Below are 27,998 nucleotides of genomic sequence, written 5' to 3' on the forward strand. Positions count from 1 at the left end.
ATATAATAATATTTGAGTTATCCTCCCACTAAAAAAGGTCCGAAACATTGTTTAAATAATCAAAATGTCAAAAAATGAACGAAAAATTCGATTCTTTCTTCGTTTTTTGATTATAACTTTAAAAGTATTCATTTCCGAGAAAAGTTGTACTGACATAAAAGTTGCGTAATTAAATTTCCTACAATATAGGATTGGTTAAACAATTTAAAAATTGTCACTCTTGTTGCAAAGTAGCAATAATTCCGAAAAAACCATAAAAAACGAGTATTCGCATTTTACGTTTTTCAACCATTTATGCTACACTTAGGACCTTCATATTTCACCCAGAAAAACTTTATGATATATTAAAACAATACTGTAAATTTCATTAAGATCGGTTTAATAGATTTTGCAAAAGAAATTTTGCAATCCAGCTTTCGCAAAAAAAAAATCATTTTTTCAAAATGTTGCAGGACTGAAAATCAAGCAGACAGCAAGTTGAATTTTATTTTACATATAGAAGAATACTGTGCCTTTCATATGCAATTTGCAAAATTAAAATTTGTTAACTACCACGGCGTCAGGATTTTTTTAAATAGACATTAATTTTTGGTGCTACTTGCAGGACGGCGGATACGTTTGCTCTGATTGGACATTCCAATGACCTTTGGTAATGATTGATAAATTTTAATTTTTAGAACATTTCGATATAAATAAATAAATTTGTTTATTGCAAAATAAAACACATACTCTGTCCTTTCAAATAACACTTTTTTTTAAGAAAAACTTTCTTTGTTCATATATTTTAACTTAAAGAATAAAAGTTTATTATTTTTAAACATATGCAATTGTTTAAACAATATTTCACAAAAAATAATCCAATTAGTTTGATTTTTGTGGAATTAAAATATTAAAATTCAACAAAATATGGCGTAAGAAAATAATATATTAGATAAAGATTGGAAGAAATTTTGGTGGAGATGAACTTGCGTGAATCGAACGCCTCTGTCCTGCGCATAGCACCAAACATTAATGTTTATTTAAAAAAATTCCTGACGCCGTGATAGTGAACCGATTTCAATTTTGCAAATTGCAAATGAAAAGTACATTATTCTTCTATATGTGAAAAAGATTTCAAGTTGCATCTGCTTTATTTTCAGTCCTGCAACATTTTGAAAAAATGAATTTTTTTGCGAAAGCGATTGCAAAATTTATTTTGCAAAATCTATTAAATCGATCTTAATGAAATTTACAGTATTGTTTTATTATATCATAACATTTTTCTGGGTAGAATATGAAGATCATAAGTGTAGCATAACTGGTTGAAAAATATAAAATGCGAAAACTTGTTTTTTTATAGTTTTTTGGCAATTATTGCTATTTTGCAACAAGGGTGACAATTTTTAAAATTTTTAACCAATCCTATATTGTAGGAAATTTAATTACACAACTTTTATGTTAGTGCAACTTTTCTCGGAAGTGAATACTTTTAAAGTTATAATCAAAAAACAAAGAAAAAAATCGAATTTTTCCTTCATTTTTTTTTACATTTTGATTATTTAAACAGTGTTCCGGACCTGTTTGAGTGGAAGGATAATTCAATTATCATTATATGAGTTATTTCCAAGCAATTCCTGCAAAAAAATATGAGTCACCTCTCAACGTCCATCTCAAAACAGATGCGCCCTGGACTAATTATACATCAGCATCTTATTTCCGTTGTCTTAAATAGGTACACATAGTTTCAAAAGTTATACATCACCTAAAAAGTATGGTCATTTTCAGAGTTAATTTTTTCGTGACAGATTAACGGATTCCGCTAATTTTTTTATTATTTTAGATTTTTCTTTGGTTTTTACACAGTTAGGCAAAGGTTTACTCAAACTTCTTATTTGAACTTATACCGGGTGGAAGAAAAAAATTGTTTTTCTTATGTTAAGTTTGAGACATCCTGTAATGAGGACGAGGTATAAGTATACCGAGGTATAAGCATACATCGAAATGGTATTGTAGTCTTATGTTTTGTGAACATTTTGTTTTTTGATTGTCCCTGATATCTTTAGAAACAAAGAAAATATACACTTTTATTCTTTAACATGACGTGTTTTAACTGGAATAAAACTAAATTAACAATAAAAAAACAGTTAGCAATTCTTTAAAACGGAAAGGCAGATAACGTTAACAATTCCGGTCGACACCTCAAGAGCTATTTGTGGACCAAGTGAGCGGTATGCACAGCGCAACATAATAGAGACGAGATTGTTTAATGGACGCTCTGTGATTTTTAGGGGTGGAATTTAATTGAGAGTGAGTACGGATTTGGTGTCTACGTGGAGGCTCTTTAAATAGCGAGAGGTACATTGCGCAGATTTTCTTTCTTTGAACTCTTTGTTCCTTTCGCACTATGATATATGAAATAATTTCATCTTAGTGTATGATAAGACATAAAATCCTCACGTTTCGCATGTCGTCAGTTAAAACACATATTATACAGGGTGTAACAAAAATACAGGTCATAAATTTAATCACATATTCTGGGACCAAAAATAGTTTGATTGAACTTAACTTATCTTAGTACAAATGTGCACATAAAAAAAGTTACAGCCCTTTGAAGTTACAAAGTGAAAATCGATTTTTTCCAATATATCGAAAACTATTAGAGATTTTTTATTGAAAATGGACATGTGGCACTCTTATAGCAGTAGCATCTTAAGAAAAAAATATAGTGAAATTTGGACACCCCATAAAAATTTTATGGAGGTTTTGTTCCTTTAACCCCCCCCCCCCCTCCAAACTTTTGTGTACGTTCCAAGTAAATTTTTATTGTTGTACCATTAGTAAAACACGATGTTTTTAAGAGTTTTTTGCCTCTTAGTACTTTTTCGAAAAGTCAGTTTTTATCGAGATATTTTGAATATTTGTCAAATCCACCACATATTTGTATATGGTTAAGTAAGATTATGGAGACTTGGTAATAATATGAAAATTTATTTATGATTGACATTTTTAGGTATATTTTGAACCATATTAAAAAAGAAGCCACATCTCGGTAAAAGGTGCCTTCTCGAAAAAATACAAAGAGGCAAAAAAGTTTTAAAAACACTGTGTTTAACTAATGGTACCGCAGTAATATTTTAATTGGAACGTACACAAACATTTGGGGGTTTAAAAGAACAAAACCCCCATAAAAATTGTATGAAAACATATTAAAAAATAAGCTTCAACTCGATAAAAACTGCCTTATCGAGAAAATACTAAGAGGCAAAAAAGTTTTAAGAATATTGAATTTAACTAATGGTACCACAATAATAATTTAATTGAGACGTACACAAAAGTTTGGGGGGGGGGGGGAGGGGTTTAAGGGAACAAGACCCCCATAAAATTTTTATGGGGTGCACAAATTTCACCATAATTTTTCTTTAAGATGTTCCTGCCATAAGAATGCCACATGTTAATTTTCAATAAAAAATCTCCAATAGTTTTCGATATATTCGAAAAAATTGATTTTCATTTTGTAACTTCAAAGGGCTGTAACTTTTTATGTGCATATTTGTACTAAGGTAAGTTAGGTTCATTCGAACTATTTTTGGTCCCAGAATATGTGATTTAATTTATGACCTGTATTTTTGTTACACCCTGTAGAGTAAAACCGTCTAGTTTCGTTGTTATTAAAGATATCAGAGAAACTGAAAAATAAAATGTTCACAAAATATGAGACTACGACATTATTTCATGTATCTTTGTACCATTTTCTCCCTACAAGGTGTCTCAAACTTTTGTTTAAGTTAAAACACAATGTTAAACAATAAAACCGTATATTTTCTTTGTTTCTAAAGATACCAGGGACATTCAAAAAACACAATGTTCACAACACATAAGACTATAATACGATGTCGATGTATAGTAACACTTGTTTGTACCTTGTCCTCCCTACAGGGTGTCTCAAACTTACCATAAGAAAAACATTTCTTTTCTTCCACCCGGTATAAGCGCAAAAAACAAGTTTGAGTAAAAATTTGCCAAAGTGTGTAAATACCAAAGGAAAGTCTAAAATACATCACATAAAAAAATTAGCAGAATCAGTTCATCTGTTCATGAAAAGATCAACTATGAAAATGAGCATAATTTTAAGTGATGCATAACTTTTGAAACTATGTCTATTTTTTAGTTAATGATATTGGTAAATATCTCTATCGTATAGAAAAAAAATTCTAATTCGTTTTATGGAGGGCTGTGTAGTATTCATAACTGCTCATCCTGTCTTTTCAAGTCTGTTCTTCGTTCAAACTGTGACATGTTTTGGCCTGTATTTGAACTATCAGATAGTGATAGGTTTGTGTAGTTGTTCAGTGATATCCGCTGTGAGCTCGTAGGTAGAGGGGATACTTAATTCCTGAGCGCCAGTAGTGACAAGTCAGTGAACTTCGGTTGGCAATTTGACATAAACTTTTTAAATCATTGAAATTAAAAACATTAATTGGGAAAAATATTAGTTGGCCCAAGCTGTGGCATATATTTTTACCTCAAATATACTTACGTTTCAAATACTGAAATTTTGTTTTTTAATACTTTATAATATAATTAATTGTAATACTACGATAAATGTGAAACTATCGGAAGCAGGAAAGAAGGAATTTAATATTCGCAGTCAATATAACCTCAAAATAATAAGCAAACTTACTGATATTAATCATTGATTACAATCTAATTACTTCTTTGTGTTGTACATATTACACGATAAGAATTAAATACATAAGTCTGAAACAAATATTTGATATTATTCGCAATACTTTTCTCATTAATTTTTCCAACCGAAGTTGCACTAGTAATCCACTAGTTGGCGATACCAGCGAAGCTCACAGCGGATACAGTGATTTTTGTTTTCTATCATTAAGGTAGGTGCCGCTACGTAATGTGTCTACTCCATAATTGTGAAATTTGGTTCTTTGGCGGGCCTATCTTGCATTTGCCACTATTTGATGAGGCTAAAATATAGGCTGAATGAATTTATACTTTTAGAGAGAATGGACGGGTATTTATGGCTTCTGCTGCTTAATACGCGGTCCTCTGTAAAATTATGTTTGCCTTGTGTTTATGTGTGTGTTTATTTTTTTATACTCTATTGTAAAACGTCATCCTCTATTCTATTATTTATCCATTTGTAACTATTCTGAATTTTGTGTTCAAATTTAATTTTGTTTGCAAATATCTATTATTTCTGTCGGCAGTTATATCTGTTCACTTTTCTTATTTTTTCATAATGTTTTATATGATATTCTTCTTATAAAGGTGCCTATCTTTTAGTGATGTTGGCGACCACATTGACCCATCTTATTCTATGCATAGCAGCTCGAAATAGATCAGTTGACGTTTGACCAGTCTATTTCCTACGATTGGCCAGCCATGATATACGTTTATCTTACTGTAGAAACTGTAGAAGTCGGTATTTACTATTATGTATAATGTTACCGACGTAAGCTAATTTTCTGTCCTTTACTGTGTTAATAATTTCTTTGTCTTTCCTTAGCCTTTGGAGAATAGGTATATTAGTTGTGTGCTGTATATATTATGAGACTCTTAACATACGTCGGTAGCACCACATTTCAGAAGAAATGAAGAGCTATACAAGTTTATTAACTTAAAATCAATGTTTACACTTATGTTATACATTCAAATGCTACTATTGTTCCACTAACTGGTTCAGTTTTTTCGGCTCATGTACACGAATTGGTACTCAAGTATCCTCATAACTTACTGCCAAGTTATTTCTATTGGACTGGTACTACTCTAATTTCATTACAAATTCTGCTCTTGCAGAGGTTTAAGTACATATTTATATCTGTAATGCGCTCTGCTGATAATATAACTGCGGCGATAAGAATAATAGATCAAATGAATATTGGGGAAGTCAATTTTATTCAGTTAAAGATAAAATTATGGAAACTCCTTGAATAGACCTTATGCTTTTGTAAATACTGCAACATTCATTTAAGTTATGTTAAAGTTAAATTCTTAACAAACAGTTAAGAATTTGCTTTGCTGGGGATTCCCATATAATACGTGTTTGGATTACATATAAATCGGATCTTTGTCAGGTTTTTTGTGTTTTTGATCTGAATGTCAAAAATTAAAAGAAAAACTTGGTTATTGAAAACAATATTTTATTTTGACAAAATTTATAATCTATCAAGAAGCAGCGCATATGGTTAACCACATTTTCCCACTTATAATGAATATTGCTCCATTCTGCCATTAATCGAGTAGCTTTAATCTCAAATTGGATTGTACATTAATCTTCCACTATTTTAGTAATGTTGGATACAGTAACCACCAATTTTCCTTCAGTAGCCTTCAACCCAAATTTGTATATGTAGATACACGCCCAGTAAAATTTTCTCAAAATTTAATTAAGATTGCCCTCATGCTTCTCAATCTTCTTACTTATTGACATTCTCAAAATTATACCTAGTGTATTATTTATTCATTTATTGTTTAGTATGCATGGTCCTCACTAGTTGTTAGTTCTAGCTTTTGAATATGTCGCATATCCGAGTTTCTATATTCAGTAATACATGACAGGTCAGCCTTATGTAAGCTTAAATTACGTAAAGCAGTGGGATGAAAAAGGGATACAAAAGAAACAGTATTTTTGCTATAGTATTTTTTACCAAAGGTAATGAATTTAACCTAAAAAAAAATCCGGTTTGTATTTCATCCCGGGTATATATTTTAAATAGAGTACTTATTTTTTCTGTCTGGTATAACCTGTCGAGGGATATTACAGCACGTGCGAGAGATTTCAGAAAGTAAATGGCTTATTTTATTGAATTTGTTATTATAGACCAGGGCGCATCTGTAAAAATATTAGTACATTTGGATGTTGAGATGTGACTCATATTTTTTTTGCAGAAATTGCTTGAAAATTACTCATATAATAATATATGAGTTATCCTCCCACTCAAAAAGGTCCGGAACATTGTTTAAGTAATCAAAATGTCAAAAAATGAAGGGAAAATTGGATTTTTTTCTTCGTTCTTTGATTATAACTTTAAAAGTGTTCATTTCCGAGAAAAGTTGCACTGACATAAAAGTTGAGTAATTAAATTTTCTATAATATAGGACTGGTTAAATTTTTTTAAAATTGTCACCCTTGTTGCAAAATAGCAATAATTGCGAAAAAAACCATAAAAAACCAGTATTCGCATTTTACGTTTTTCAACCATTTATGCTACACTTAGGACCTTCATATTTCACCCAGAAAAACTTTATGATATAACAAAACAATACTGTAAATTTCATTAAGATCACTTCAGTAGATTTTGCAAAATAACTTTTGCAATCCAGCTTTTAAAACAGACAGCAAGTTGAAATTTTTTTTACATATAGAATGCTGTACCTTTCATTTTCAATTCCCAAAATTAAAATCAGTTAACTACCACGGCGTCAGGAGTTGTTTAAATAAACATTAATTTTCGATTCACACAAGTTGATTTCCACCAAAATTTGTTCCAATCTTTATCTAATATATTATTTTCTTACTCTATATTTTGTTGTATTTTAATATTCCACAAAAATCGAACTAATTTGATTATTGTTTGTGAAATGTTGTTTAAACAATTGCATCTGTTTAAAAATAATAAACTTTTATTCTCTAAGTTAAAATATATGAACAAAGAAAGTTTTTGCTAAAACAGTGGTATTTCAAAGGACAGAGTACCTATGTGTTTTTATTTTGCAATAAACAAATTTATTTATTTATATCGAATTGTACTAAAAATTAAAATTTATCAATCATTATTAAAGGTCATTGGAATGCCAAATCAGAGCAAACGTATCCGCTGTCCTGCGCGTCGTCGCACCAAAAATTAGTGTTTATTTAAAAAAATCCTGACGTCGTGGTAGTTAACCGATTGTAATTTTGCAAATTTCAAATGAAAGGTACAGTATTCTTCTATATGCAAAAAAAAATCTTGCTGTCTGCTTTATTTTCAGTCCTGCAACATTTTGAAAAAATGAATTTTTTTTTCAAAAGCTGGATTGCAAAATTTATTTTGCAAAATCTATTAAACTGATCTTAATGAAATTTACAGTATTGTTTTATTATACAGTGTGTCCACGGATGGGGTGCCCAAGAGAAAAAACTTTTTTATTTTCAATTTTAGCTAAAAACGTCATTTTTGATAAAAAATTTTGCTTGTTCTAAAACCCCATAAACCGAAATAAAATTCAAGTTTTTCAAAACGTGCTTAATTTTGTAGCCAATTTTATGTAAATCCCTATACCTTTTTGCACTAAATTTGAAATCGTAACAATAATCTAGTGTTGCTAAGCTACAATGTAGGTTAGTAACTGTCAACTCCGATAAATAATTTGCCAATTGTCATTTTTTTCGACAATGTTAAGCATTCATCAAAGAGTTTATCTATCATTTTTTAAATAAAAATTTAAAATTTATGTCAAAAAAATGACAATTCGCAAATTATTTATCTGAGTTGACAGTTATTAAGCTACAGTGTAGCTTAGCAACACTAAATTATCGTAACGATTTAGAACTGCAAAAAATTATAGGGATTTACGTAAAATTGGCTACAAAATTAAGCAGGTTTTGAAAAATTAGAATTTTATTTCGTTTTATGGGGTTTGAGAACAAGCAAAAACTTTTTATCAAGAATGACATTTTTCGCTAAAATTGAAAATAAAAAAGTTTTTCCTCTTGGGCACTCCATCCGTGGACACACTGTATCATAAAGTTTTTCTAGGTGAAATATGAAGGTCCTAAGTGTAGCATAAATGGTTGAAAAACGTAAAATGCGAATACTTGTTTTTTTATGTTTTTTTCGCAATTATTGCTATTTTGCAACAAGGATAACAATTTTTAACCAATCCTATATTGTAGGAAATTTAATTACGCAACTTTTATGTCAGTGCAACTTTTCTCGGAAGTGAATACTTTTAAAGTCAATCAAAAAACGAAGAAAAAAATCGAATTTTTCCTTCATTTTTTAACATTTTGACTATTTAAGCAATGTTCCGGACATTTTTGAGTGGGAGGATAACTCTATTATTATTCTATGCGTTAATTCCAAGCAATTTATGCAAAAAAATATGAGTGACCTCTCAACGTCCATCTCAAAACAGATGCGCCCTGGACTATTATTTCAACATACAGACTGTTCAGTGTTCGGGAAATGGGAACATTGCTTATGAGAATGAGTTGCATTACCACTGTAGAATGACGAATGACTGAATGAATCAGCGCTAAGTGCATTAGGTGGGCAGCGGGGAAGCAGTGTTGCCATTTATAGGCCGTATATTTAATTTAAAACTAAACAGTATGTATTACTATTAGAACAATAAAGTACTTTATTTATTCTCACTACACACAAATTTAGAGAGTTGTGTAGTTTTAATACTCCCTAAAAAGATCAGGATATAATAGAAAAAAAAAAGTAAATTGATATCTAAACGCATAGTTTGCCGCAAATTGTTTGCTATATCCACTCTCTCGTCGAGATCAGCAGCAGTTACCTGCAGAAAATATGAACACTTAATTTAATAAGTTTCAGCCCTTCGTGAATCTTGGCCTGCCTCAAAACAGTCTACCATCCTTCCCCTATGAGTGTCTGTATTTTCCATGCCCTTACTCCAATCTTCCTTTTAAATCTTTCCTACGTTTTTCCATTTTTTATCCCTTCCGAAAAATATGATTTGTCGAGGTCATCAAAATGAACATATTTTTGTGACATGATTTCGTCGTCAGAGTCAAATCTCTTTCTGCCGAGCCATTTGTTCAAGGTTGGGTACAAGAAATAGCCACTCGGAGCTAAATCTGGAGAATGAGGCGGATGAGGGAGCAATTCGTAGCCCAATTAGACGGAAAACAACTTTTTTCTTGAACAATTACGTCGTTTTTTTTTCAATCCCCGTTCAATCGACCCAATAGTTAATATAATATTGGCCATTGATTGTTTTCCTTTTTTAAAGGTAGTCAATATGGATTATACCGCGTGAATCCCAAAAAACGGTTGGCATAACTTTATTGGCTGACAAACCCTTCTGTGTCACCGATTCATCTCGAGAAACCCACTGTATTGTCTGTTGTTTGGTCTCCGGTGTGTTGTAGTGGATCCACGGTTACAAAACGGCGCAAATACTCGTTCATATTGCGTCTGAACAACAACATTCCTGTGAAATTCTCACACGGTTGCGTTTGTGGTCGATTATGAGCAAATGTGGCACCCATCTTGCAGAAAGCTTTCTCATACCCGAGTGATCATTCAAAATGAAAACCACTGAGCTATAACTTTCACAATTTCTCTCTCAATCTCAACTGGGCGTGCAGAACGTTCGGTATCTTCCGTGCTTGAACGGCGACATCGAAATTCAGTAAACCACTTCTTTACCATGGAAATTGATGATGTAGAGAAAAAAATAATGCTTAATGAGAACGCGAAATTCACTTTTTTCCGAGAAAAAAAGAAAGGTCCCTGATACAAAATTCGATATTAAAATAAAATTAAAATAACAAATAATGATTTAAATCTGAAACCTTTTTTTTCACTTTTATTTTTTTCACTTTTTTCCATTTTGTTCTCAAAACTAGTCTGCTATCAACTTCTTCCAAACACAAACTAAATGATGCAGCTTGTTCAGATTTTGATCAGAGTCAAGTGAGAGTTGCCTGTTGACAAGAGCAGTGTTGCCATTTCAATTAAGAGGCGGGAAATTCAAAAAGTCACGGACTTATTGACCCGCCCTCATATCTACCAGAAAGCGCGGATACCTCTCCCGCTTGGTCCAGCTTCACCAAATCTTTCCTATGTGTTCGGCGAGAGAGTATATGTAGCATTAAAGTTTTTTATCTATCAGAATATTTCTCGACTATTAATTTTCATGGTTTTACTAATAAGGATTTAATTATGTTTAGTGTTGTTTATGTTTGCTGTTAATTTTGATATTTATTAATATAAATGATATATTTTCTAATAAAAATGAAATTTCAATAACATTCATTTTTTCATTTCATTTTGTTTCGTTCATTTTCACCTACATACAAAAACATTTTTTCTTACTTTTTAATATTAAAACAGAAAACTTACTTTTTATATACAGCGATGAATGCGCTAATAACCGGCAAAATAACGCGAAATACGGAAAACATACGTTGTGAAATACGCAAAAGACGGAAATACGTTGTGAAATAAAAAGAGACGAAACTAGTAAAGATGGGAAATTTAGCGATAGAAGCCTATAAATTTACATTATATTGATAGTTTCCCACCTTTAAACGTATCGGAGTAGTCTGGCAATTGCCACTGTGACAACTGTGCCAACAGTTTGACTCCGATACGTCTAAAGATGGGAAGTTATCAATATACTGTAAATTTATAGGTTTCGTCTCTTTTTATTTCACAACGTATTATGTTTTCCGTCTTTTCCGTTATTTTGCCGGTTATTAGCGCACTCATCTTTGGATCTGATTCATTTAAGTATAGGTTTATAGGTGAAAGTTCTTTTTGTATTTATTTTATGGGAGTTATTTTCTTAATGTACAGCAAACACCAATACTGATGAAGTTTCGTCGAGTAGATTTTAGGAGGACTCATTTTAGCAGCATTGTTTAAGTAATGTGGCAATGAAACAACGAGACGCAAGTTCATCAGAATAGTAGATAACAATAATGCCCGGTATATACTACAACAATTTATTGTTCGTTTGCGTCCATTGAATGTCTATAAATCTACAAAATTTGCATTGATCATCATTCATCAGTTCTCTGCAGAAGTTCATACTATAAACATGTCATCTGCGATAGAAGACGACGACACATTTTGTATAAAAAGAGAAGAAAATCACGGAGTGTGTGGTGTAAGGATTGGCTTCTCAAAAGAAAGTCATACGCTCACCTAAATTTATTAAATGAGTTGAAATTTTCCCCAAAAGATAGTATAATTATTTGAGGATGAATGAAGAAATTTACCTACACGTCCTGTCTTTAGTTACACAGCTAAAACAAAAAACAATTCTTAGAGATTTTTAGCTACAGGGCGCTCATATGAATAAACTGAATGATTGGCCCAACTTCCGTCTACACACTACCCACACTACTATAAAACTGCAACTGCAATCGACAACGATTTATCGAATAAATTTTGTTCCTGCCAGCCAATCGTTTGCACCAACCTAAAATTGCGCCAATTTTCGCACACGCCATTGATAAAACTGCACGAACGAACTGCGCAGTCACATCCCTACAATAAATCGTTGTCGTATATACCGGCATTCTTCGATAAATCGTTGTCGATCGCGATTGCACAGTTTTATCGTAGTGTTGGTAGTGTGTAGACGGAAGTTGGCCAATCATTCAGTTCGTTCACAAGTCTTCCTGTAGACTGTAGACGGACGCATCCGCACACGTCAAAACATGTCGCAAGATTATTGTAGCGAAATTCGTGACAAATTGGAAGAATTCATCCAATGCTTGTGGATTAAGAAAAGTAAAGATTATCACGACCGCAATAAGGAAAATGCTGCCTACGATAGGCTAGTTAAGTACAAACCTATTGATCCTAATGCCGTCGTCGTCGTCTTCTATCGCGGATGACATGTTTATAGTCTGAGCTACTGCAGAGAACTGGTGATCGATGCAAATTTTGTAGACATATGAACACTCAATGGACGTTAGAAAAACTGCACAAACGAACTGCGCAGTCACATCGTTACGATAAATCGTGTAGTGTATACCGGCCATACACTGAACAGTAACTGACACTTGGGATACGCCAATTAATGAATGCCAGGCTTCCAATCGTTTCGACAATAGTAGGAATCCGCTGACTCGAGGAGGCGAAAATATACCATTTAGCGCACCTTATCATAATCGACGTTTACTGTATTTTGGATATGACATGTGATACGAATGCCAAAACTTTATTTTAATTAACAAACTTTAACATCGAAGTAAACTCCTGTTGTAATCGGTATAATTTAATTAAAATTTAAACATCAAGAAATGTTCAGAACGTCTTCGAACTTATCAGTCTATCATCAGTGAACTTGAGGTACTTGCTAAATAGCCCCAGAACCAAACAGTGGTTGGATTTAAATAAATACATTTTAAAAATTGTAAAAATAGCCGACTAAAAGGCGATGAAAAAGGATAACTTTCCGGAAACAAAAGGTCCCTACTCGAAGAGGAAGGTTACATGTATATCTGTTATGGCGAGCACGCCACTGTGTGTGTTTATATTTCAATATTTAGACTACGTGACATGATAAACACCAACGCTTGTAATTTCGCGGTGTCAGCGAAATGTTCATGGACTATGAAAGGTTTTAAGAAATATGTAGTTTGTATTCATTAATTTTAGTATCGTTTTGTATCTCTAACTGTTAACATCTCAATAAATTTGTGCATTTCCTTCAGTAGTTACGTTACTCAATTCTCCAACGAACACACCACATTTTATAAAGAATAAGACTGGCGCAGTTAGTAGAAATTTCCAATTAGAAAAAGTAAAGCCTTTTTTTCTAATCGATTTTAATCGTTAATTGGGAAATTGGAGAATTAGTGACTTAGTAGTTGAGTTCCGAGTGTAAGGCCACGAGGAAGGAAAACTGAAGGAACCCGTAAGCAACTTGAAGAATTCCAAGTGTAAGGCCACTTGTTGTGTAAAGCCACAAAGCAATTCGGAAGTTCTGGAGAGGCGCAACTAGCAACTTCGTGAAATCTTCTCAACCACCAGCTTCAGTGAAAAGCCACTCGACCCTGGAAACGGTGAAGCATTTCCACAGAAGAAGCAACTACATACAGTTTAGAATTTCGACCAGTTCCAGTGTACAGCCACTTGATCCAGAAGGTACAACGTTCTCCACCCGTTCTCTTCCCGTTCCAGTGTAAATCCACCTGATCTGAGACGCTGCAACGTTCTCGACCCGTTCCGGTGTAAGGCCACGTTCTCACGGAAGTACATACTTGAGGTTAGTCGAATTATAGTAATTTTGTATTTGTTTTCATTTTTTTATTTACTCTGTTTCGCTATTTTCAAACTTTTAAGATATCATATCTAGTATTTGCATTTTTTTTTATTTTTTTATTTGTTTAACTTATTTTTTGTTAATATAATGGCAACTAACGACGTAACAGCAAATACGTCCATAATTTCCGCCAACACTTCTAATAATTATATTAATAGTGACAAAGCTATCAAGCTTATAAATGTTTTTGATGGGTCTTCTTCAAAATTACACTATTTTATAGATTCTGTTGATTTCATTTTTGCAAAATTTGACCCAGCGGAGTTACAAATTTTTCCTTTTATTGTAAAAAGCAGGTTAGAGGGAAAGGCTCTTGATTTCATTGGCTCGAAAGAATTTTCGACATGGCAAGAGATAAAAAATGCTCTCCTTTCTCAGTTTGGTGAAAATTTGGATTTGCAGTGTCTAAATTTTGAGTTATGCCATTTTAAGCAACGTTCTAATGAAAAACCGGTAAATTTCGTTGACAGAATTGAAAAACAATTGATAAGAATCAGTAAAGTTATCAAATACGATTCAAGTTTGAACAATGTTGAAAAAAAATGTTTAAATAATTTTCACAGTAAGACTGCAATTCTGACCGCTATTACGGGCATAAAAGAACCTTTGTGTCAAATGCTTCGTTCTTTAAATCCCAGTTCGTTGATTCAAATTAAGCAAATTTTAAACGATTATGAAAACCAACAATATTTCAAACAAACAAATGACAATTTTTCTAAATTAAATATAAATAATGACAATACAATTTCTTCAAGTAATGCAGGTACGCAAAAAACATTTTCTGCGCCCGGTTCAACAAATCAATCGATAAATCCAAATCCACCAATTAAATTAACCATTCCAAAGTGCACTTTTTGCCATAAATATGGACATAAAGCAGAAAAATGTTATCGTAAACCACAATCTCACAATGTTGTTCATAATACCTATTGCGACAACGACAGTTCAGAAAACGAAAAAGACATAGAAATCGAAGTTGATCAGGATTTTTTAGAGCAAATTCCGCTGACAACTTTACAATTTACCAAGTAGCAAATAAACCGCTTCTTTACGCGCATATTAAAAATTTAAATTTAAAGTTATTAATCGATTCAGGGGCAGCTATATCAATATTGAAACCAAGTAAAATTTTAGACTCTTATCAGTTTAATCATGAAAATTTTAAAATATTTGGTATTAGTAACGAACCAATTCAAGTTACAAAGAGCGTAAACTTTAAATTATTTTCGAGTGTTGAAAAATTCTATATAGTAGACATAAATTCACCTTTTGATGGAATACTTGGTTATGATTTTTTAGAAAAGAATAAATGTGTTATTGACTTTGGTTTGAATACTTTATTTGCTAATCATGAGGAAATCCCATTGTTTTCGTCTGATCGGGAACATAATATATTTAGTCTAAATAATATACACGAAAATCAAGTCCGAAGTAATGTTATCGACTCAACTGAAAAAATTGATACTATTATAAGTAAACTAAAATTAGACCATCTTGATGAAAGATTACAAACAAAGATAAAAGATATTCATGTGAAGTTCCAAAATATATTCTCGTTACCTAACGAACATCTAACTTTTAGCAGTCGAATAAAACATAATATCCGTACTAACCCTGAAAATGCCAGTCCGATTTATACTAGAAATTATCGGCACCCTCACGTTCATAAAAAAGAGGTCAATAAACAAATAACAAAATTATTAGAGCAGGGAATAATTCGCGATTCTGTCAGTCCTTGGAATTCGCCATTTTTTATTGTCCCCAAAAAACCTGACGAAAATAATGTTCAAAAATGGAGGATAGTAATTGATTTTAGAAAATTAAATCTTATCACGGTTGACGATAGATTTCCTATCCCGAATATTAGCGATATTTTCGACCTTCTCAATACCTCTAAATTTTTTTCTACAATCGATCTGGCGTCGGGTTTTCACCAAATTCCCATGAATCCCGAAGATATCGAAAAAACAGCTTTTTCCACAGAAAACGGGCATTTTGAATTTACTAGAATGCCGTTTGGGCTTAAAAACGCTCCTAGTACCTTTGCTAGAGTGATGAATGACATATTTCGAGAGCACATAGGCAAAACATGTTTCATTTATATGGACGATATTTTAATTTTTAGTAATACAGTCGAAGATCATCTTAAAAATATCGAAATAATTTTTGAATTAATACAAAAAAATAATTTAAAGATCGAACCTGATAAATGTAAGTTTTTAACGGATGAAATAACTTTCTTAGGTCATTTATTGACACCGGAAGGTATTAAACCAGACCCGAAAAAGATTCAAGCTATTTTAGATTTTCCAGTCCCGCAAAATCAAACTGAATGTAAATCATTTCTCGGCTTATTTGGCTATTATAGGAAATTTGTAAATAATTTTGCTGATTTAACTAAACCTCTAACGGGTTTGTTGAAAAAAAATATAAAGTTTCATGTTACACCCGAAGTAGTGGAATGCTTTGACAAATGTAAACAATTTTTGACCTCGGAAAAAATTCTGGTTTATCCTAATTTCTCTAAAGAATTTATTTTGACGACCGATGCATCGAATGTCGCTGTCGGTGGGGTTTTGTCACAGATGTCCGATAACGGTGAGGATCGACCTATCGCTTTTGCATCGAGAACATTAAATGAAACTGAAATGAAATATTCCACTACAGAGAAGGAATTATTGTCTGTTGTACACTTTACAAATTACTTCCGTCCATATCTATTTGGAGTTAAATTTCGATTAGTCACAGACCATAGACCACTTATATGGCTTTTAAATTTAAAAGATCCTAATTCTAAATTATCACGATGGAGACTGAAATTAAGTGAATATAATTTTGATATTCAGCATATTTCGGGCAAAGCAAACAGAGTTGCAGACGCTCTGTCAAGAATTCGATTAAACCATGTGCATCAAAAACAAAATGAATATACCGAATTTGAGAATGTTAAAACTAACTTAGTTTTAAATAATTTTTCCTACTCTAATGAGCAAATCTTAGACGTTAACAATAAGAGTATTTTATATCTATACGATGAGAATGACAGAAATATAAATCATTTCGAAATTATCAATGATAATTTTCCCACAGTTGGTGACTCGGATTTTGAAAAAATTTTAAAGTTATATAACGAAAATCGTAGTAGAGAGATTAATATAGTTAAAATTAAGCCACACCATTGCCTTGAGAATTTTAATACTTTGAAAAAACTAGTATTAGTCCGAAATAAAACTTATAGCATACCTTATTTTGAAAGCAATATTTATTATAAAATGCTCAGTTTCCTTTATCCAGACGTTAACTTTGTAATTTGTAAAAATATCGTTACTATGCCGCCTGTAGAAGATAGGCAAAGGATAATTTTCGAATATCACAACGACCCGAGTAATTATCACAAAGGAATTAATGAAACTGCAGACAAAATTCGACAACTTTATAAATGGAAAAATATGTATAGAGAAATAACCGAATTTATTACTTTATGCCCTACTTGTCAACTCTCAAAATTTGATCGTAGGAATCGTACTCAAGGTTTAAATGTAAGGCATTCTCCGGAGAAACCATTTGAGGCTTTATCTGTAGACCTGTTCTTTTTTGATAAACAGAAAATGCTCACCGTTATAGATAATCTAACAAAATTTGCGCAAGCGTATATTTTAACTGATAAAAAACCAGAAACGATAATTAGTAAGTTAAAAAATTATTTTTCGCTTTTTGGCCTTCCTAAGATGATTATGTCAGATCACGGGGGCGAATTTAATAATAAAAAGATACAAAGTTTTGTTAATTCGTTGAATATCGAATGGCACCTTACTTCGTCTGAGTACCATGCCTCTAACGGTATAATTGAGCGTTTCCATGCTACCATAACAGATACTTTGCGAAGCTATCTTTTAGAACATAACCAGTGCGACTTAGAAGATGCACTTTTAGTCGCTATATACTCATATAATTCTAGTAAACATCATTCAACATCCACTACCCCCTACAGTTTAGTATTTCCATATAAAAATGATAGGGAATTTGATGAAATTTCGTATAATAATCAGTTAGAAAATATAAGGGAAAAACAATGCGATCAAAGGAAAAAGCAAAAGAACCGTTTTGATAACTTAAGAACGAGTAACTTGGAAGTAAAGTATAAAGTTGGAGATAATATTCTCTTAAAAAGACCAAGAAATCCAAATACACCAAAATCGATATTAAATACAGGACCATATGTTGTTCTGGAAGTCAATGAAACCAATAAAACTCTAAAAATTAAGTTAGATAACGAGGTTATTCGAAAATTTCATTTCAATAATGTAAAACCATTTTATGAGGTTATTAACTAAACGAAGTTGAAGTGTAACACGGCAAGTAGTAGATATGAACTTTCATTTTCCATATTATAAATGAATTTAATCAGTAATAATTGCAACATATAATTCGATTACCTTGTGGTACACTTCATCTACGGCCTTCTCACAACAACAAAAATAGAATGAGTTATTGCCGGTGGGTTTCTTTGTTTCATGTGGCCCTACCTGCCCTGTTCGGAGCATATCCAGAGAGGCTCTACACTACAAGCCCAAAACTTCGAAGCTGCAAAGAGGCCCTTCTTGGACACCCCAGCTTCGGTTTTCAGGAGGGAGGTGTTATGGCGAGCACGCCACTGTGTGTGTTTATATTTCAATATTTAGACTACGTGACATGATAAACACCAACGCTTGTAATTTCGCGGTGTCAGCGAAATGTTCATGGACTATGAAAGGTTTTAAGAAATATGTAGTTTGTATTCATTAATTTTAGTATCGTTTTGTATCTCTAACTGTTAACATCTCAATAAATTTGTGCATTTCCTTCAGTAGTTACGTTACTCAATTCTCCAACGAACACACCACATTTTATAAAGAATAAGACTTATCTTGGTCTGCAAAAGCCAGTCAACTGAGTCTGAATTCAGTAGCTACCTAGCTAATTCATTTATCATCTCAATCTTGTTGCTTAAAGACGTGTTCTAGGATTAAAATGAAGGTATTTTAACCTTGTCGAACTTCTCGTCGAATTCGTCGAATCTAGTTCATTCAACAATCTTAACATTAAATGTAGTGTTTTGATATGTTTTTAATGACCTGAATATATCTATAATCAATTCTTACATATGATCGTTCATAACTATACTGTATCTTCCGAGAGTTCATTTGGAAATTTAGACTCTCTTAATGCAAAGTGAGTAGGCGCAGTATATGCAGTAAATTACCATTCTATTAACAATTGCTTCATATGTATAAAATCGATAGTGCTAACGTGTTTTCTAAATCCGGCCTGTTCTACTAAAAACCATCTAACGTGGGTGGTCCCATAAGTACTTAGCTTCTTCGCCCGATGGCGCCACTGTCGCAAGAGAAATCTACTATCATCGTGTAATGTATTCTTGTAAACGGTTTATGTCAAAATCTCAGCCGAATTGGACTAGTAGTTTTGTTTTGAACGCGTGTGTAAGCGGGCGTGTCTGAATTTTGAAAAATAAAAAAAGACCAATATTGGTCGGTGATGTGAGTGAGTTTTGTTTTCGGAATGGAAATACCGCAGCTTTGAGAGTTTGGCCGTCAAAAATTATTGATTTAACGAGTTTCAACGTGAGCGCACGTCGGTATTTGAAAGTCAGGCCCAGGTACCCCGAAAACGGCTACCACGGAGAATAACGTAAAAGTAATCCACGATCTCGTATTGGCAGACCACCGACTGAACGTTCGCGAGATGGCGGAGACAGTAGCAATCTCAAAAAATCGCCTGGATCATATCCTGTACGAAATTTTTGGCATAAGAAAGATGTCGGCGCGATGGGTGCCGCATTTGCTCACTCCGGACAATAAACGCAACCATGAGACCAATTTAGAGCAGTGTCTGAGGCTGTTTAAGCGCAATGAAAAGGAGTTTCTACGTTATTTCATAACCGTCGACGAAACATGGCTCCACTGGTACACACCAGAGACCAAGGAACAGTCGATACAGTGGACGTCACCCCGCGAACGTACTCCGAATCGGCCGGAAAGGTGATGGCCACTATTTTCTGGGATTCACAAGGTGTGATCTGTATTAACTTCCTGGAAAAGGACAAAACGGTCGAAATTACAGAAAAAATAGCCCAGTTGAGGAAGTAAAAAGTATTCTTCCACCATGACAACGCACCGGCTCACACCTCCGCCGTCGACATGGTCAAATTGGGTTACGAACTGTTGTTCCATCCACCGTATTCTCCAGATTTGATCCTGTATGACTTCTTTTTGTTTCCAAACTTGAAAAGTCGCTCGCCGGGCAGAAATTTAAGCCGAATGAGAATCACGGGAAGCCTACTTTGCGGACCTCGAGAAAACGTATTTTTCGGATGGGTTAAAGAAGGTGGAGCATCGCTGGGTCAAGTGTATCGAGCTAAAAGAAGACTACGTTCAGAAATAAATCATCTCTTTTCCAAAATTTTCGTTTTTCTTTTGAAGGGTAAGTACTTATCGAACCACCCTAGTAGATGTTAATTGATTTGTTACAATTTTACCGTATTCGCGGTGTGCAAGTACTTGGAAGGGAAACGAGAAACGACCGCGCGCGAGTCGCGGAGAAATATTGCAACTATCTTAAATAATTCATATTGTCAATTGAAATTGTCAAATTGACGTATATTTCATACCTTCTGTCATTGAAGCAGAAAAATTATATATTGCTCCACAATATTGATATGATATGCAATTATTATATAAAGGTAAATTTAATTAATTGTATTTTGCTTGCAGTACTGCATTTTAATAACTAATTTTATTTACTACATACAATTGTTTACGTTTGCATAACATAACCTGCATCTTATTTTTTTGGACTATGGCCTTGACAATTATCCAGTAACCAGGACTAATATAATTGGCCAATATAATTAAAAGTGCGAATAAAAGTACAGAGAGTAGAAATAGGGGTCACTTTGCCGAACTTGCACGGTCCCAATTGCTTACACAAGTGAGGCAAAAATAGGTCTAGCTCCATTTTGTCACTGTTTTTATAAATAGTATGACTTTCGAATTGTACCATTCTACTCGGTCTTTTCACTATTATTATACAGGGTGTCCCGAAAAGATTGGTCATAAATTATACCAGACATTCTGGGGTCAAAAATAGTTCGATTGAACCTAACTTACCTTAGTACAAATGTGCTCATAAAAAAAGTTACAGCCCTTTGAATTTACAAAATGAAAATCGATTTTTTTCAATATGTCGAAAACTATTAGAGATTTTTTTTTGAAAATGGACATGTATCATTCTTATGGCAGGAACATCTTAAAACAAAATTATAGTGAAATTTTTCCACCCCATAAATATTTTATGGGGGTTTTGTTCCCTTAAACCCCCCCAAACTTTTGTGTACGTTCCAATTAATTCATTATTGTGGAACCATTAGTTAATCACAACGTTTTTAAAACTTTTTTGCCTCTCAGTATTTTTTCGATAAGGCATTTTTTATCGAGATGCGGCTTCTTCTTTAATATGTCTACATGAAAAATTTATGGGGGTTTTGTTCCTTTAACCCTTAAACGCCCAAGGGTGGGTAAAAAATGTCCACCTGATACGTATTCCCTTGTAACATATTTATTACGTGTTTAAAATTTTTTCAAAAATTATATTATTTATTGTTAAAAGACAGCCTTTTATCGAATGTTAAATTGTTTCTACCGATTTTTTTGAAAATAAAAGTAATAGCTTGAGTTAATAATGGGTGGTCATAAAAAGTACACCCTTGGTAAAACTTGTTACTAAAGTTTTCTATATCATTTCTCGTTGGTAGGAACATAAACCATATAATTATCGACGTATAATTACATACGCGACATAATTATCCGCCAATGAGGAGGCTGAAAGGAAGAATATGGAGAAAATCTACAAATTTGAATTACTGGCTTTTACTGGTATGTTAATTTTGATGTACATTGTAATTTTTTTGTAAGGTTTGTAAATTGTTTATATTAATATTTTACAAGATGCTGCGTTTATTAAGCAAAAGATCCTTAAGTTTAATCCATTTCCAACAACTCTCAATAAATATATTAGCTATTTTCGAGGTGGACATTTTTTACCCACCCTTGGGCGTACATGGAACCTAAAAAAGGTTGGGCGTTTAAGGGTTAAACCCCCCAAATGATTGTGTACGTTCCAATTTAAACTATTATTTTGGTACCATTAGTTAAACCCAGTTTTTTTAAAACTTTTTTGCCTCTTAGTCTTTTTTAATAAGTCACCTTTTATCGAGATGTGGCTTCTTTTTCAAAATATAGGTAAAAATGTAAATTACAAATAAATTTTCAGATTATTAACAGGTCTCTATAATCGTACTTAACCATATACAAATATGTGGTGGATTCGACAAATATTCAAAATATCTCGATAAACAGTGGCTTATCGAAAAAGTACTAGGAGGCAAAAAAGTTTTAAAAACATTGTGTTTCACTAATGGTGCCACAATAATAATTTAATTGGAACGTACACAAAAGTTTGGGGGGGGGGGGGTTTAAGGGAACAAAACCCCCATAAAATTTTTATGGGGTGCACAAATTTCACCTCAATTTTTATTTAAGATGTTGCTGCCATTAAAATACCACATGTCCATTTTCAATAAAAAATCTCTAAGAGTTTTCGATATATGAAAAAAAATCTATTTTCATTTTGTAACTTCAAAGGGCTGTAACTTTTTTTGTGTGCACTATTGTATATAGGTAAGTGAGGTTCAATCAACCTATTTTTGACCCCAAAATCTGTGGTATAATTTATGACCATTCTTTTCGGGACACCCTGTATAATTCTATTCTAGTTTAATTGTACTATTGAATTTTAACTCACACTTTCATGTTATAACCACATAGGTACTATGTTCTGAATATTGGATTTTAACATGGGTTTTCTTCTCTGTTAATATAGTTTTGAGACAAGTAATAATTCGGACGATCCTAACACTAGTTTTGGTCGCGAAATTATACAGGCAGTGTGTAAGAATCAGACGCCACAGAAAAGGGTAAGAAACTTTTTTTATTTATAATTTACTAAAATCAATATACATTACTGAATAAATAATCCGATCACCATACATGTTATTACTTAAATAAATATTGAATAATTCAATACGGATAGTTCCTAAATTTTATATTAACTTTTAAATTTTTAGTTTTTTTAAAACTGAGAACATTTGAAACACTTACTCTAATTTTATTTTATTTTATGTTCTTAGAGCTGTTTTACATGACCGAGATTTACTTCGAAAATTATTTCAAGAATAATAACGAAAATTTATGTAGTAAAATTATACAATTTTTCCATTGTTCCTTGTCATAGATAAAAGTGTTAGTAGGATGGGGTTGCTTGTTTTACACCTACAGTTAAATCTTAACATAATTGTTGTGAAACGCATGCGTAGTGTGTAATGTGAATGACATTAAATAGAATTTTTTTATAAATAAAAGGCCACTGATGAAAGAAAATTAAGTAGAGGTAACATAAGAAAAGAAGAAATGTGAAATGACATTTTAAGGTTATAAGTTACAACTTTCGTTTGTTTATTTTTTAGTAATTGTCATGAATTCACTGAATAAACAAATAAGCACATGTTGTAGTTATAAAGGTTATGGTTATCGTAAACACCACCGCGTTATTTAACGTTTTGCGCAGAAACTCACGCAGTTTACTCTGAAAACTTTCTAGAATATAGAATAGGTTCTAAATTTTTATATTGAAAATTATCATGGGAAATTTCAGAGTAAATCTTGTGTTTTACATCTCATATTTGTATTAGATAATTTTTCATGGTAGTTATCAGCGTCAGTTTCGAAGTAAATCTCGGTCATGTAAAACGGCTCAGTCTTTATTTTAATTTTCTTCTTGTGATTTTTTTTAATTATTAACTTTAATTGAACGTGAACATGAATTAATACGTGCATGAGCCTATCAATAAAAAAAGTTTACGTGGACTGGTTTCTCTATTAGGCGAGCCGCAGCAACCCCTAAAATTACGTTATACCGACCATGAAAATCAACTTTAAGGTGAATGACCAATTTTGGTCATTCTTTATGTTTTCGAGGTGGCTGAATCCGAATATGAAGTTTATTTTTTTCTAGAATTGGTGGAACATGTTCAAAAATCAAATTTTATGCAAAAATGTGAAAAATCAATTTTGATGATTTTTCAAATTTACCTCGCTGTATCTTTGGTCGATGTAAATAAACTTAAGTGCATAGAAATCGGCCCACTTAAAAATTTGGTCATTTTTGATGTCTAATATTTCCTAAACCTGTTGGCCGATTTAAGTGATTTTTGAACATGTTATAGCCTGATTCTTTAACAATACCACTGTAATAATACTGTTGCTACACAGGTAAATTTTCATTGTATACCGGGTGTACCAATCAAACTGTGTTTTTTTTCTCAAAGTTCGCATCACCCTGTGCAATATTCTAGCATTTATAAAATACCGAAATTAAAACTTAACTATAGCCTCAGGTTTTCCTAACATTTTGTTTTTTGATTCATTCGTTTATGTTGGATAATAAAAAAAGTTAGGTACTTTAACAACTAGACATGTTCTTCATCAATACACGGTGTTTCTAAATAAGTACGACAAACTTTAAAGAGTAATTCTGCCTGAAAAAATAATCTTTTCATAGTGTGTAAAAAATATTTTATTATCAGCTAAGTACTTTCGACACATAACGTGCCATCATCAGAGCTTCCTAAAAGGACATATTTAAGATAAGATTTTTTTTATATAAAAAATGAGTGAAAAACTTACGTCCTCTTATAAAACCTTCATAGAAGAGCAATTGCTAAACGACACAATAAAAAACATGGATACTGGGCAAAAGCCACAGATATAGGGTATAATAACTCTTTAAAGTGAATAAAATCACATCTAAATTCTTTTATTAATTAATAAGACAACATGGCTGAGTCAAACCATTTTGAGCCCACGTGAACAGCAGATCAGCTGAGGAAGACTGTCATTTATTAAAATGATAAAGAAGGAACTACAATCTTATGCGACCTCTATGTTCATAAATATTAATTAAAAATTGAAAATGACTAAAAAGCCATGTATAGGTTAAATGAATTTAAAGTTAAGATACTAAATTTTAAAGTTAAATTTTCAAAAAATTTCTATTATTACTGTTGAAGTGAAATGTTAACGTGTATATTAAAGAAGTGTGTACAAGTCTTGCAGTCTTTTCCAATTGAAAAAATAATGATAGTTGGCTTTATAAACGTATGTCCGCAAATGTTTCGTTTTCGAGATACGGGATGTTGAAATTTTTCTTACAAACTGACGATTTATTTATTACTTTAAAACCAGTTGAGATATGCGAATGAAATTTGGTGAGTTTTAACGAGATAGTTATTGCGGATTTTTTGACATAAAATTAAGAATTTTATATTCACCATTAGCGTGCATACGGGTAATATGATCGGTCATATTACACGTATCCGCGCTAATGGTGAATATTAAATTCTTAATTGTATGTCAAAAAATGTGCAATAACTACGTCTTAAAACCACCAAATTTCATTTGCATATCTCGACTGGTTTTAAAGCAATAAATAGATCGTCAGTTTGTAAGAAAAAATTCAACATCCCGTATCTCGTAAACGAAACATTTGCGGAACATACGTTTATGATGCAAACGGTCATTATTTTTTTATACAGAATTACCCCTTAAAGTTTGTCGCACTTATTTAGAAACACCTTGTATTGATGAAGAACATGTCTAGTTGTTAAAGTACCTAACTTTTTTATTATCCAACATAAACGAATGAATCAAAAACAAAATGTTAAGAAAACCTGAGGCTATAGTTGGGTTTTAATTTCAGTATTTTATAAATGCTAGAATATTCCACAGGGTGATGCTAACTTTGAGAAAAAAACACAGTTTGATTGGTACACCCGGTATACAATGAAAATTTACCTCTTTAGCAACAATATTATTACAGTGATATTAAACATCAAAAATGACCAAATTTTTAAGTGGGCCGATTTCTATGCACGTAAGTTTATTCCTTTTGAAAATTTTACTGTCATCTTTGAAGTATTTAGATGACAATGTGATTTGTCCAAAATGTCTAAACAAATTAAAAGAGGAGTAGTTAATTTTTAAACATTTTGTCGTCAGATTTCGTTAGTTTCATGTTTACTTAAAGAAGTTGAGTGGCAAACTTTCTAGTTCATAATTTTACGAACACACTAATAAAATATAATTCATGAAGAAGTTTTCTAGAAAATTTTAAGTCAAAATGTCGTCGTCGTCACGGCAAAAGTCACTAAGTCCAAATCAACAGATCTGAGAAAACGAACATTTAATGGCTTCTACCTGACAAGAAAATGGTAATTTTGGACTTATGCATATTCAGTGACTTAGGCAACCATCTCTATGTACTTTCTAGGACTTCGTTATTTCTGCCAGACTATGAAAATTGATATTGTAAATTGATTAGGACAGGGATCTCAATTTTGACAAAAATGGACTTAGTGAGTTTTGCCGTGACGACGACGATATGTAATAGGAAAAAAATTATATGACTTTATAGACGAGCGGCACATTCCAAAAAACGCATATTTCTCGAGATAGTGACCACGGTGTGGTGAATGGCTAAGTTTGGTCATACTTTATGTTGTTGATGGTGTTGAAAACGAAAATTAGGTTTGTTTTGAATTTTAACTCGGGGAACATTGTCAAAATCGTAATTTTACTTTAAAAATAAAAAAATGAGATCACGTTTTTTTGCGTTTAACTCGCTACAACTCTGTTCCATTTTAATACTTTTTTCTGAAATAAAGTAAAAGGTGAAGATTCCTGAATTGCAAAGTTTAATCGCAAAAGTTGAGAGACAAAATTGGAAATTTAGATTGTTAATCAAGTTTATGTTAAAATATAGAGTAGCAGTATTAGTAATATAGAGTAGAATATAGATATAGCAGACTACCCTGCTATACTCCCAAAGCCACGTGAGCGGTATAAAACGGGAGACTATTATTATTATGTTAAAATATAGAGTACAAAGAACAAAATGTTTTATAGAAAAAACATAGTGCAACTTTTAATTTTACGTGATTTCATTTTTTTATTTTTAGGGCAAAATTGCGATTTTGACGATGTTCCCCCATTAAAATTCAAAATAAACCTCATTTTCGTTTTCAGCACCATCAAAAACATAAAGTAAGACAAAATTAGCCATTCACCACACCGTGGTCAGTATATCGAGAAATAAGCGTTTTTTTTTTTGGGGAATGCCACTCATCTATAAAGTCACATAACTTTTTTCTTGTTGCATATTTTGACTTTTCCAGGAAACTTCTTTATGACTAATGTTTTAATGCTGTGTTGATTAAAATTATAAACTAAAAAGTTTGTCACACAACTTTTTTAAGTAAACATGAAACTAACGAAATCTGACGACAAAATGTTTAAAAATTAACAACTTCTCTTTTAATTTGTTTAAACATCTCGGACAAACCTTATTGTTATCTAAATTCTTCAGGGATGATACAGTAAAATTTTCAAAGGAAATATTTACAGCGACCAAAGATACCACGAGGTAAATATGAAAAATCATCAAAATTGATTTTTCGCAATTTTACATTAAATTTGATTTTTGAACATGTTCCACCAATTCTAGATAAAAATAAACTTCATATTCGGATTCAGCGACCTCAAAAATATAAAGAATGACCAAAATTTGCCATTCACCTATCAGGGTCACTTTTTCGATTTCTAAACCTCAAATTAGGGGTGTGCCGCTCGCCTATATCGACCTGTTTTGTTGCCTCGGTCCCAAGAACGTTTGGACAATAACAGCATACCCTACATTACCCACAATCCATTAGTGTTTGCTCTTTATCAAGATCTTGGAGGCGCAAAAAACATTCGTGAATAAACTCAGATACCAAATGCAGGACAATTATTCCATGTGGCCGAAGATCTAGA

The 27,998-nt window shown here is 32.3% G+C and overlaps 1 protein-coding gene across 2 annotated transcripts in view; it reads left to right on the top strand.

Annotated features, from left to right (window-relative positions):
- The window catches only part of LOC126881873 (anillin-like), a 136,175-nt gene that overhangs the window by 54,144 nt on the left and 54,033 nt on the right, over positions 1-27,998 (top strand). For both annotated transcript variants that reach the window (XM_050646521.1, XM_050646522.1), the window contains exon 11: positions 22,954-23,047. In XM_050646521.1, the coding sequence (XP_050502478.1) occupies positions 22,954-23,047 (94 nt within the window). The remainder of the gene's footprint in view (positions 1-22,953; positions 23,048-27,998) is intronic.

The sequence above is a fragment of the Diabrotica virgifera genome, chromosome 3 (genome assembly GCF_917563875.1).
Source record: "Diabrotica virgifera virgifera chromosome 3, PGI_DIABVI_V3a".
Lineage (NCBI taxonomy): Eukaryota > Metazoa > Arthropoda > Insecta > Coleoptera > Chrysomelidae > Diabrotica > Diabrotica virgifera.